The following is a 12987-nucleotide window of genomic DNA, read 5'->3' as shown; positions in this document are numbered from 1 at the left end:
ATTAAGGTCAAAGGCACTCTTAACAACTTTCTAAAACATTAATTCAATAATGTGAAATACTCCATGAAGGTAAAAACACAGCAGGATAAGGATTACTGAGAGATTTATGTGTAACTTATGTGGTATTATTATAAAATGACTCAGTTTAATAAACCAAATAGCAAGTGGGTAAGTCTTCAGTAATCCATACCCTGAAGTGCCAGTGTATTGCAGTCATACAAAAGTCTTGCATTTAAAATATGTTTATCACTTTTTATAAGTATATTCTCACATGTGGCTTATTTTTTGGAAATGTCAATGTAATATGATGTATTCTGTCCTGTACAATTAAAGAATATCACAACATCATCAAGCAGTTCTTGTTTTGACCTTTGAATCTTGGTAATGTTACTTATCCAGATGTCTCTTTTCATACCAAAGTAGTCCTACCACTTCATTTTCTGTTTAAACTTCAGAGAACCAGCGAGTAGAAGTTTAAGCCCTGCTCTTCTTGTCCCTTAATGAAAGCTGTAATGAGTGAGGTCACTATGTGGTAACAATACAGCAACATGGACCATATCTCTCTGCATATACTTACAGTGGATATAAAAAGTGCACACACCCCTGTTAAAATGCCAGGTTTTTCTGATATAAAAAATGAGACCACAGTAAATCATTTCAAGACTTTTCCCACCTTTGATGTCACCTATAACATGTACAATTCAAAACAAACAAATCTGTTAGGCGAAAAATATGAAATATAAAAAATAAAAAATGTACAATAAGCTGGTTGCATAAACGTGCACACCCTTAAATTAATACTTTGTTGAAGCACCTTTTGATTTAATTACAGCATTCAGCATTCTTGGGTAGGAGTCTATCATCATGGCATATCTTGACTTGGCAATATTTGCCCACTCTTCCATGCAAAAGTGCTCCAAATCTGTCAGATTGCGAAGGCATGTCTTGTGCACAGCCCTCTTCAGGTCACCCCACAGATTTTCTATTGGATTTAGGTCTAGGCTCTGGCTGGGCCATTCCAAAACTTTAATTTTCTTCTGGTGAAGCCATTCTTTTGCTCATTTGGATGTATGCTTGGGGTCATTGTTGTGTTGAAAGGTGAAATTCCTCTTCATCTTCAGCTTTCTAGCAGAAGGCTGAAGGTTTTGGGCCAACAGTGACTGATATTTGGAAAGTACAGTTGTGTACACTTACCATAAATGTAGACAAAAAACTCCAGTTTTACTCCATAGCATATTGCCTACTCCAAGGTGATCTCTGCCTAACATATAAAGCTATGTCAAACCCACAGCTGTTGGACATGCTACACCTAAAGAAATCCCAATCCCTCCGAGCTACATACTCTAGGGACCTAAACCTTTTCACCACAATAAACAGGACATGCTGGTGGGATAGATTCCTGTCCCAGAGACTTCCCATACTCTGGAACAGGCTACCCATCTATGTCAAGCAAAGTTCTTCATTAGCACTCTTCAAGAAAAATCTTGATCAGTGGATGGAAAATAGGAAATACACCCTGGGGATCACTTCCATGTCTCTGCTCGACAGTGGCACAGGAAAATAACTTTCTTGGGTGGCATAAGCCAGGAAACCTTGTTGGCTAGGCTTATGTAGGCCCTTGGGCCGATAGCCTAGTACCTACCTATGAACCTATGAACCTATGTTTGAGTGTATTCACTGTTGCAGTCATCACATTTGGGTCCCTGCTAGAGTAGCCATCGGCCAGCCCGAATACCAGAGGCTTAGTATTTCTGTGTCAGTTTCTGTCACTTCAAGACTGATGTCAGGTCATCAGTAGTATAAAGTAAGGCAGCCAGTGCTATTACATTAGTTTTTCTTGCCCTAACTGTTAGGAGCCCCCAGGTGGGAGCCAGGTTATGGTGGAAGAACCCCACCAGTAGAAAGTAAATACCAAAATGTCCCTTGTAAGGAGAGGGGGGGTGGAGGGAGGGAAACCAGGACTGCAACAGTGAATACACTCGACCATCTGCATTTATGGTAAGTGTACACAGCTGTACTATGTTCTTCATGTTTCACTGTTGCAGTCATCACATCTGGGTTGATTCCCAAAGCTGAGGAAAAGGGTGGAGGCAGTCAAGGAGACTAGGGGCTGACTAGGATGCCCTGTAAGACTGCAGTGGCAAAGCCTACCCTGGATTTGGAGAAGATAGGCAGGTGGTAATGTTTGGTGAAAGTGTGAACAGATGTCCATGTGGCAGCCTCCAGGATGTCCCTGGTGGGGACTCCTCTGAGGAAAGCTGCAGAGGTGGAGTACTCTGTTGGAGTGAGTCCTGACCCCCTTAGGGGGAGGCTTTCCATGTTGCTTGTAACAGAAATGGCTGCAGTGTGCTTTCCATTTAGAAATTGTTTGTTTGGAGATGGCTTTGCCCTCTGCCCCTGCAGTAAAGCTAATCAGCAATTGAGCAGACTTTCTGAATGATTTAGTCCTGTCTAGATAGAATCTGAGCTGTCTGTGCACATCTAGAGAGTGCAAGATCCTTTCCCCCTTGTTCTGTGGGTTAGGGAAAAAGGTGGGCAAATGAATGGATTTGTTGAGAGCCACACTAGACACCTCTTTGGGTATGAAGGATGGGTTAGTCCTGAGGGAAACTCTGTCAGCATGGAAGATGATGAAGGGCTCCACAGCCATGAGTGCTTGTAGCTCAGAGACCCTTCAGGCTGAAGTGATGGCCAGAAGAAAAGCTGTCTTCCAGGAAGAAATATTAACTCTGCCGAAGATGCTGGTTTGAAGGGGGGCAGGGTGAGCTTTTCCAGCACAAAGTTAAGGTCCCAAACTGGGGTATTTGCTCTTCTGGGTGGCCTGAAGTTGCTTGCCCCTCTTAGGAATTGTTTGATCAGACGGCGAGAGAAAAGGGGCTGCTCAGTGAGGAAATGAGCAGAGATAGCAGAGGCATGAAATTTGATAGAGGAAAAGGAGAGACCACTGTGTAGCAGGTCAGCTAGGTAATTCAGGATGAGAGGTAGGGAGGGCGGTGCTGTATCAGCTTCCTTAGCCTGAATCCAGGTACAGAACCTTTTCCATTTGTCAGCATAAGACTTTCTAGTGCTAGGGCGTCTGGCCTCACGTATAACATCTAGTACCTGTTTACTGAGGTTGGCAGATTGATCAGTGGTTAGGGAATAAGCCAAACTGCCAAACTGAGGGTCTACAATTGGGGATGCATGAAATCTCCTTCCCTCTGGGTCAGGAGGATTGGGGTCTGAGTGAGATGTCATGGTGCCAGTTGGGACAGGCTGCACATCAGTGGGTACTAGTGCTGGCGAGGCCAGTCTGGAGCATAAGAATTGTCCTTGGTTTTTCCTCCCTTATGTTGAGCAGTACCCTGGCAATGAGAGGTAGTGGTGGAAAGGCATAGACCAATAGATTGACACAGGGGAAGGACAGGGCATCCACATTCCAAGCCATGTTGTGATGCTCCCTAGTGCAGAACTTGCTGAGCTGATGGTTGGTGTGGGTGGCAAAGAGGTCAACCTCCAGGGTGTCCCATTTCTGGGTTATTAGAGTGAAGGTTCTTTTCTCTAGCTGCCACTCATGTGGGTCCAGAAGATTTCTGCTTAAGTGATCTGCCATAGAGTTTAGAGAACCTGGCAGGAATTGTGCTAACAGGTGTAGTTTCATGGCAGAGGTTGTGTGCCAAAGGGTCATGGCCAGGCTGCATAGAGGGTAGGAGTGAGTCCCTCCCTGCTTGTTGATATATCACATCACAGTGGTGTTGTCTGTTTTGATCAGGAGAGCCCCTGGGAAGAAAAGGGGCCTGAAAGCTGTCAATGTGTGCTCGACAGCTAACATCTCTTTTTGGTTGATGTGCAGATGGATTTGCTGTGGGCTCCATTGGCCTTGTATGCACCTGGCATCCAGGTGTGCACCCCAGGCATAGTCTGATGTGTCTGTGGTGAGGGTCTGGGTGGTGGGGGGTGGTGAGAAAGGTAGTCTCTTGTTGTGGGAGCATGCTGCTGCCCACCAAAGAAAATCTTTCCTGAGGCAAGGTATCATGGGTATAAGAGTTTCCAGGTCTTGACAGTGTTGACACCAAAGACTTTTTAGGTACCATTAAAGTTTCCTCATATGTAGTCTGGTATATATAATAAGTAGAATGCAAGATGCTATGAACCCCAGAGCTTGCAGTATTTTCCTTGCAGATAACTGGGGTCTGGTGGCTAGTTGTGAGATGTAGGCTGTCAGGTAAGTTTGCTTTTCTGGTGTAAGGAATGCCATCTGGGATGTTGTGTCCAGGCATGTTCCCAGGAATATAATCCTTTGGGTGGGTACCAGTTTGGATTTCTTTTCCTTGATATTGTACCCCAGGGAGGTCAATAGGGACTTTACAAAGACCAGGTGCTTGAGCAGCTTTTTCTGACTGTCTGCCTGAATTAGGCAGTCATCTAAATATGGGTAAGAATGAAAATCTCTGTGAGGTATTTGCTTTCCACAGGCAAGACAATTGTTAACTTTTTCTGACATTGGTTAGTGCAAGGAAAAAGGATCTCCAACAGGGTACTTAGCTTTAGAAGACTTCAGCTTCAGTTCAGAAGACAAAACTCAGGTAGCGGCCAACCGGCACTCATGTAAACTGCTTCTACTTGGGTTCCGTGGCAAGAAAGACTGATGTAATGGCGTCAGCTGCCATACTTTATACTACTGACAACCTGACATCAGTCCTGAAGTGACAGCAACTGACGCAGAAGTACTAAGCCTCTGGTATTCGGGCCAGCCGAGGGCTACCCTGGCAGGGATAACCCAAATGTGATGCCTGCAACAGTGAAACATGAACGTCTGTTCATAATTCCCTCCACCTTGACTAAAGCCCCAGTTCCAGCTGAAAAAAAGCAACCCCAAAGCATGATACTGCCACCACCATGCTTGTCCATGGGGATGGTGTTCTTTTGGTGATGCAAAGTGTTGTTTTTGCACCAAATGTACCTTTTGGAATTGTGGCCAAAAAGTTCAGACTTGGTCTCATCAGACCGTAACACAATTTTCCTACATGCTTTTTGGAGAGTTGATGTATTGTTTTGCAAATTTTATCTGGGCCTGGATGTTTTTCTGTGTAAGAAAAGGCTTTTGTCTTGCAATCCTACCCCATAGCCCAGACATATGGAGAATACGGGAGATTGTTGTCACATGTAGTACACAACCAGTACTTGCCAGAAATTCCTGCAGCTCCTTCAGTGTTGCTGTAGGTCTCTTGGCAGCCTCCCTGACCAGTTTTCATTTTGACTTTTCATCAATTTTGGAGGGGTGTCCATTTCTTTGCAATGTCACTATTGTCCCATATTTTCTCCACTTTTTGATGACTGTCTTCACTGTGTTCCATAGTAAATCCAATGCTGTGGAATTTTTTTTGTACCCTTCTCCTGACTGATACCTTTCAACAATGAGATCCCTTTGATGCTTTTTAAGCGCTCTGTTAACCAGGCAACTGAGTAAATGTCAAAAAAATCCTACTAGGACAGCTGAACTTTATTTGAGATTAATCAGAGTCTCTTTAATTGATGGCAGGTGTGTACCCAATTAGACTGAATGTTGTAATTAAATTAAAAGGTGCTTCAACAAAGTATTAGTTTAAGGGTGTGCACAGTTATGCAACCAGCTTATTGTACATTTATTACTTTTTATATTTTTCCCCTAAAAGATTTGTTTGTTTTTATATCACAAAAACCTGGCATTTTAACAAGGGTGTGTACACTTGTTATGTCCACTGCACATATATCAACCTGTAGGTGTACTACCTATAGTTTTGCTGTGTTGTTGATGACAACGTGTTGCCAGCAAAGCATTGAACGCCCTAAACTGATTTTCAGTATTTTTACACAGAACTATGATATAGAGTCCTGTATTCATGACATGAGACAGTATAACTCAATACCAACTTAGGAAAAATCTTTCTGAAGCAAGATACGTTCCTGTGAAAATTATATAAGAAACAGTAAAAGCTTCTAAAACCTAAGAACAAGTGAAGTGGTAAAAGAAAAGAAAACTACATTCTGTCAGCACTAAAGTAATTACCTGCATTCTGTAACTTATATAATCAAAGGTTCAAGCTGAAATCTGTTAACTATCTTAATCTGCTAACATTCAAAAAATAACTAAACTCCTTTGTCAAAACCTCAAATACTGCTTTTCACATTCAAATTTATCTCAATGCACAAGGGGAAAGATTTCATCTAATAACAGTTCACAGTGGCAATATCAGATAATTATGTCTCATCAGCAGAGGAACTAGACATATGCATGCCTAGGATCAAAACCAAATATTCAGGCAGTCTTCCTGACTAATGACTAATTATTTAATTATCTTAGTTGAATTTAGCATTAAAAAGCTATTAATTTAAACATTACTGACGGTGTTTTAACCTCTGTCTACATATAATCTGCTGAAAATTATATTCCATTGACAAATGCCTTTTAAATGCACCTTTATCGATGTTGTCAAAAATAACTGCTGGTGCCATCTGCACAATAAACTAATTAGTATAATTAAGAGACACTTATGTGCACAGCTTTCTTATGATTTAAGTATTGCAATACAATGGTACATGGTAGTTTAGAAGGTACATTAAATCTGAGTATTCCTAGTTGCATGTTTAATACCAAATCTGGACATACCTAAGAGAAAAGGGAAAACCCAGAGAAACTGACATCTGTAAGTATATGTAAGTCTGTTTTTCAGGCATTCAGTGTCTGACATTTCAAATGGTTACTTACAAAAACACATCTTTTTTTCATTCTTAACTGGTATTTATTAGCGGAAAGCACTGTATTAAGAGTAATAATAGTGAGATAATTAAATAAAATTTCAGAAAAATTTTGAGCTACACCTGCAAGAGTGAAGGTGATAAATAGCAAACTATACATTCCGCTAAAAAAATAACCACTAACCACTGCATAATTTCATGCACGCGCACACACACACACACGCACACACACGCACACACACACACACACACACACACACACACACACACACACACACACACACACACACACACACACCTATAAAACAACGTTTTACTACTGCATTTACTTATTTCATATGTACACACACACACACACACACACACCTGTAAAACAACCACTAATCATTGCCTTTAGTAATTTATATATAAACACGCCTGTGCGCGCGCACACACACACACACACACACACACACACACACACACACACACACACACAATCACAATACAACCCGTAACCATTGCATTTAGTAATTTCATATACACGCACACACACATACACAGCTGTAAAATAACCACTAACCACTGCATTTAGTAATTTCATGCACATGCGCGCACACACATAGCTGTAAAACAACTATTAATCACTGCATTTAGTAATTTCACATATATATATATATATATATATATATATATATATATATATATATATATCTAAAGAGAGAGAGAGAGAGAGATGCACAGAGACACAGACACACACACATCTATAAAATGACCACTGGATGTAACAGTATCATAACTGTATGTTATTTCCCTTGTTTCATTTATTTATTATTTATTTATTATTATTTATTTATTTACATTTGTTGACCGGGAGTGCCCGACTGGACGTAGGTCCATTTTCAGTGGAGGCCCGGGGAGAAAAGCTCCACAGTTAAAATAAACATACAGTAGTTACACTGGATTACATAGCAATTAACAATTTAACATAGCAATTACTTACAACATATTTACAGATGAAGAACATAGTACATCAGTAGACAACTAGAATCTTTATCTGTGAAGTACATAACAGACATTAACAAATGTTACAATCAGAAGTTCCTGCTGTATAAGTACTAGGCTTATGAGCATCTGAGCTTGCTATAATCAAGGTAGTTAGTGGAGTGGAAAGAAAGGTAGTGGTTGGATGGGGTGGGTGATATTAGAGTGGGAGTTGCAAGGGCATTGCCAGCATGTTTTTAGGTGCACTTTTAGTAAAGTTTTGAAGTGGGCGCATGATGGTACGGAGGTAATTGTGGGTGGGAGGGAGTTCCATAATTTGGCTATGGTGCAAGAGAATAGTGCTTCACCAGCAGAGTTATTAGCTTTAGTGATCTGCAAGTGATTTTTGTTGCTGGATCTTAGTGGTTTGGTGGTGCGATAGGGTTGGAGTAGATTCTGGAGGGATGGGACATTTAGAGGATGATTTACTAGTTTGTGGGTGAGTGAAAGCTGATACCACTGAAGGAGGTGAGGGAGTTCAAGCCAGCCCAGTTCAGCAAGTGAGAGACAGTGGTGACTATGGTAGGATGCCCCTGTGGCAAATTTGGCGATTTTGTTGTAGCAGGTCTCTAGCTTGTTTATATCGCATTGCCTTAGGTTGGTATATATTGGAGAGGCATAAAGTAGGGTGGATATAAGGTGGGAATTTGCTATTGAAATCTTTGCTGCTTTGGTGAGAAGTTGCTTATTTCTGTGTAATGCTCCTAGTTTTTTGTGGACTTTTTTTATGGTCATGGATATGTGAATGTCAAATTTTAGTTTATTGTCTATTTCCACTCCTAGCAATTTGGTGTGTTCAGTTGGGTATATAGTGGTGTTGTCTCTTGCTGTGATGTTAAAGTGAGAGTTGTTTTGAGTATGTTTAGTGGGTTGGAAGATGAGTAGTTTAGTTTTGTTTGGGTTGAGTATTAATTGGGTATCGGATAACCAAGTTTCAACAGAGAAAAAGGCTTCCTGTATGACTTTTTGCAGTTTGGGTAGGGAATGGGCTGAGCAGATAATGGTTGAGTCATCTGCGTATTCTATGAGTGTGCCATGTTTGGTGGCAGAGGCTAAATTATTGGTGTAAACAGAGAAGAGTAGGGGTCCAAGGATGGATCCTTGGGGAACCCCTATGGAGACAGGTAGTTGGGGAGATATGTTATTCTGCCATACAACGGATTGTTGGCGGTCAGGCAGGTAACTCTGAAACCAGTTGGTGATGGATTGAGAGAAGGATAGGTTATTGAGGACAGAGAGAAGTTGTTTGTGTGGGACCATGTCAAATGCTTTAGATAGGTCTAGGAAAGTAGCAGAGGAGAGGTAGCCATTGTTTTTATGCTGAAGGATAGTGTTAGTAAAGGAGAGTAAGGCAGTGGTGGTGCTATGGCTTGGTCGGAAACCATGCTGAGTACTGGAAAGGAGGTTGCATGACCAAGGAGTTACATTGATAAATGTAGAGGGTATGAGGGTAGAACTCCCATATTGGGGGGGCAAAGCCCCCACATAAAAGCTGCTACTTTAATTATTTTAGCAAGAGTGGTATACCCCCTGCCCACCTTATTAATATGTGTTAACCCTAACCATACTGAGTGAGCTGTCACTTGTAGTGGTAGTGATATGGGAAGGGTTTTTTAATTTAAAATGCAGGTTAGTGGCAGGGGCAGGGTTAGGGACACACACACACACACACACACACACACACACACACACACACACTAAATTGTCCTGCCTAACCACTGTTAATCTATCCCCTTATATAACCCTTACTATAGCCCTAACTCACACACATTCACAAACACACACACTAAATCTACCCGTTAACCTAACCCTAAATGCTCACAATCACACACGCACTTAATCTATCCCCTTATCTAACCCTTACTATATCCCTAACCCCCACACACACACACACACACACTCATTTGTAAATACAAAATGCTGTAATTTACATTTGTCATAATATCATAATATTGCAGCTACTTTTAATAGGTTCATATGTTCATAGGTGTGTATTAGGCTAATGGCCCTGGAGCCTTTACAAGCCTAGCCCATAGAAATGCCCTGGCATTGTGCTGCCTGTTGTTAGTTCCCAGTGCCTCTATCAAGTAGAACCAATGGAGTGATCCCCAGGGTGAACTTTCTATTTCCCATCCACTCATCAAGATTTCTCTTGAAGAGGGCCAGTGAGGTGCTCTGCTTGACATGTATGGGAAGTCTATTCTAGAGAAAGGGCAGTCTCTGGGTTATGAACCTATCCCTCCAGCATGTTCTGTTAATTGTGGTAATGGGGTTGAGGTCTCTGGAGTATGTGGTGTGGAGAGATTTGGATTTCTTTAGATGTAGCATTTCTAACAGAGCTGGGTCAGACATGGTTTGTAAGGACATGGCTTTGTAAGTCAAGCAGAGATCACCTCTTTGTAGACAATAAGAGACAGAGAATAGCTGGAGTTTTTTTCAGTCTGTCCATGTAGGGTATGTGTTTAAGGCCTAGGATCCTCTTTGTGATGAACATTTGTGGTCTTTCCAGCTGTTGCATGTGTCTAGTGAGGTATTTGCCAAATGGGGCATTATACTCAACTGGACTAATGAGGGAAGAGTAGAGAGAGACAATGACCTCTTTCTTTTTGGATGCAATACCCTTGGTAATGAGATGTGCCTCATAGAAGGACTTTCTGACCACAGTGGCAATGTGGTGGTCAAAGTAGAGGTTGGTGTCAACCTGTGTCCCCTGATCTCTTATAACGCCTTTGGTGTTCAGTGGGCTCCCATTGATGTGGTAATTAGTGGGAACTAAGTTTTTCCCAAAGGGGATGACGATGCATTTTTTGGCATTAAGCTTAAGGCCATGGTTTTGACACCAGTCATTGGTCTCAGTGAGGCCTTTCTATAGGATGTCTACATCACTTGGGGAGTTAATAATGGCTCCCAGCTTGCAGTCGTCTGTGAACTTTGTCAGCCAGAGTCCCTCCTTGTAATCTGGTAGAAAAGTAAAAACAACAGGGAAGTGTAATATTGATGGTATCATACTGTTCATAAAGAATATACAAACATGCAAATATACAATATAAGGAATATACAAACATAAACTGGCCTTGATATTTATGCTGATATTAAACCAAGCTAAGACTTGTGACACACTAAGACAAATTAACTAAGCATGATTGTATATAACATTTGATAGCAAAAAGATAAAAACATGTGAGCTAATTGCTAAGATCAGTCTTAATTTTTGATTTTTACTGCTGTTTACCAAAAAGACAGTGAAAGGCAAAAAAATCATTTTTGAGTTAAACAATTTTTATAACAGTTTTGTTTTTGATATACCTGTTAAAACAGGACAGTTTCACTGAATATAAAATAATATCACAGGGATCAGATTATACATTTCCAAATAACAGACATTTGTGCAAATAGCAAATATGGGTATTAATGAATGTGAGAAAAAATAACTTTTGTTTTTAGTGTATGTTGTGTTATAAAAATTAAAAGCATGTTTGCTAATTATGATTATAACAAGGCATGATGCATTTAATATTTTAGGTTCTGTGTGTAGTTTTATAAGGATTACACAACTTTATAATATGACTTTTTTTCCATGTTACAGAAACCAGTGATGACGCAGAGATCCTGAAGATGTACAGAAATGCTGTGTCCACTGAGACATACAATGAATCATGCCCAGAGATTTTTTCACTATATAAAACCACTTATTAAGCATAGGGATGGTTTATATGATTTTATGAGCAATAGGAAAAGCATAGGCACAGACGCTGTGTTTTCATTTTACAATGAAGCCATCATATGAGTTTGTCTATTAGACTTTGTACAGTAGGTTTTGCGTTGGCACCATTCTCTCTTGTTAAGTACCAGAGACTCTGAACTCAGTTGTAGAGGCGATATGTATATACTCTCTTTAAAATGCTCTTCATTATGGCCTGTTTCTTAAGTGGGATTACTTATACACTGCTTGTCACTTTAACCAACTGCTATCTGTAGTATGCATTAAGAAAACTGTTATAATAGAGAAATCCATATGCAATTTGCTATATGAATTCTTGGCTACAGTCCAAAGAACAGCACAAAACAAAAGAAAACTACAGGAACTCAGATGGCTTCTTTGCAGAATGATGTGCTGCAATGAACACTGTCCGTTAAACATTGTACGTTTTACATATGGTACTCTGATGACAGGTTAGTAAAAGTAAACAGCTCTGTGAGCTCCAGCTTTGAACAGATACTGTCAAAGCTTGAGTTATGCTTCAGAATTTTTTCAGATGACTGAAAAATGTTCTTGCTCTTTTTTGTGTTTGGCACTGCATTCTTTCTCAGTTTATAAGGAATGTCAGTATTTTAGATCACTGTCATGAATTCGTTAAATATGACTCCCCTGACTTAAAAGAAGATTTAGTTCTGAGTTTATTTAATTAAGTACATACACTGAATTGACAGTTATTAATAATGCATAATGTTATCATCAGGACAATTGTATGGTTACTGCTTTAGGTATAACAGTATGTGGTATTTACTACTTATGATTGTTATGAAAAGATACAAATGTTTACAGCTATTTGTTTCTTATAATTATCCATGCATGCATCTGTTGTGTTTGCTGCAAATTTTGTCTGTGTTTTAGCTTTTATAAGAATGCCACAGTGTTTACTTGAATTGGTGCTGTTCACTTTTGTACAGACCACGACAATGTTATATTGGCAACAGGTATGTGACAGCGATGTAAACCATTACCCAAAATGGAATTACTAATGTCATAAAATACTTTTGGATCTAGAAAATAACTGTAGATATTGGTCAGTGTAGGTCACTGCAGTGTGAGTTTAGTTATCCTCAAGGTACAGTGACCTCAGAATTGATTGTATTATGTAGGCCAATGTGGAGTACGTACCTCTGTATTGTGTGTAGGAGGCTTTGACCACAGTCAGAAAAACTTAGCTTTAAAGAAACCAGTTGTGAGCTGATTTGAAAGATGTACTTAGCTCATAACAGCATTGATTAAGAGCCCTGTGAGTGCCCTAAAATGAGTAAAAACATTCCACAAATCTTGTTAGTAGATGGCTTAAATAAGAGACATCATTGGCAAGTTATAAGTGCATAAATCAGCAGTGTTTGTGTCAGACAAATTCCTACAAGTGGGGACATCATTTGTCAGCCCACTGTTGCTGTGGCACTGTCAACGTTTGAAATTGATAATGCAGGTTTCACTATCATCATGGAGGACTGCATGGGGAGTAAAGTTCAAGTGATCCTCTT

General features: G+C 40.3%; 1 protein-coding gene across 2 annotated transcripts in view; it reads left to right on the top strand.

Moving 5' to 3' along the window:
• The window catches only part of MLPH (melanophilin), an 872816-nt gene extending 860693 nt beyond the window's left edge, over positions 1–12123 (top strand). For both annotated transcript variants that reach the window (XM_044060732.1, XM_044060731.1), the window contains one exon: positions 11327–12123. In XM_044060732.1, the coding sequence (XP_043916667.1) occupies positions 11327–11353 (27 nt within the window). In that variant the 3' untranslated portion in view covers positions 11354–12123. The remainder of the gene's footprint in view (positions 1–11326) is intronic.
• The last annotated feature ends 864 nt before the right edge of the window (positions 12124–12987 follow it).

The sequence above is a fragment of the Protopterus annectens genome, chromosome 2.part0, assembly GCF_019279795.1.
Source record: "Protopterus annectens isolate FY-2018-M chromosome 2.part0, PAN1.0, whole genome shotgun sequence".
Lineage (NCBI taxonomy): Eukaryota > Metazoa > Chordata > Ceratodontiformes > Protopteridae > Protopterus > Protopterus annectens.
Note: the sequence above shows the minus strand (reverse complement) of the source record. Positions and strands in the feature narration are given on the sequence as shown.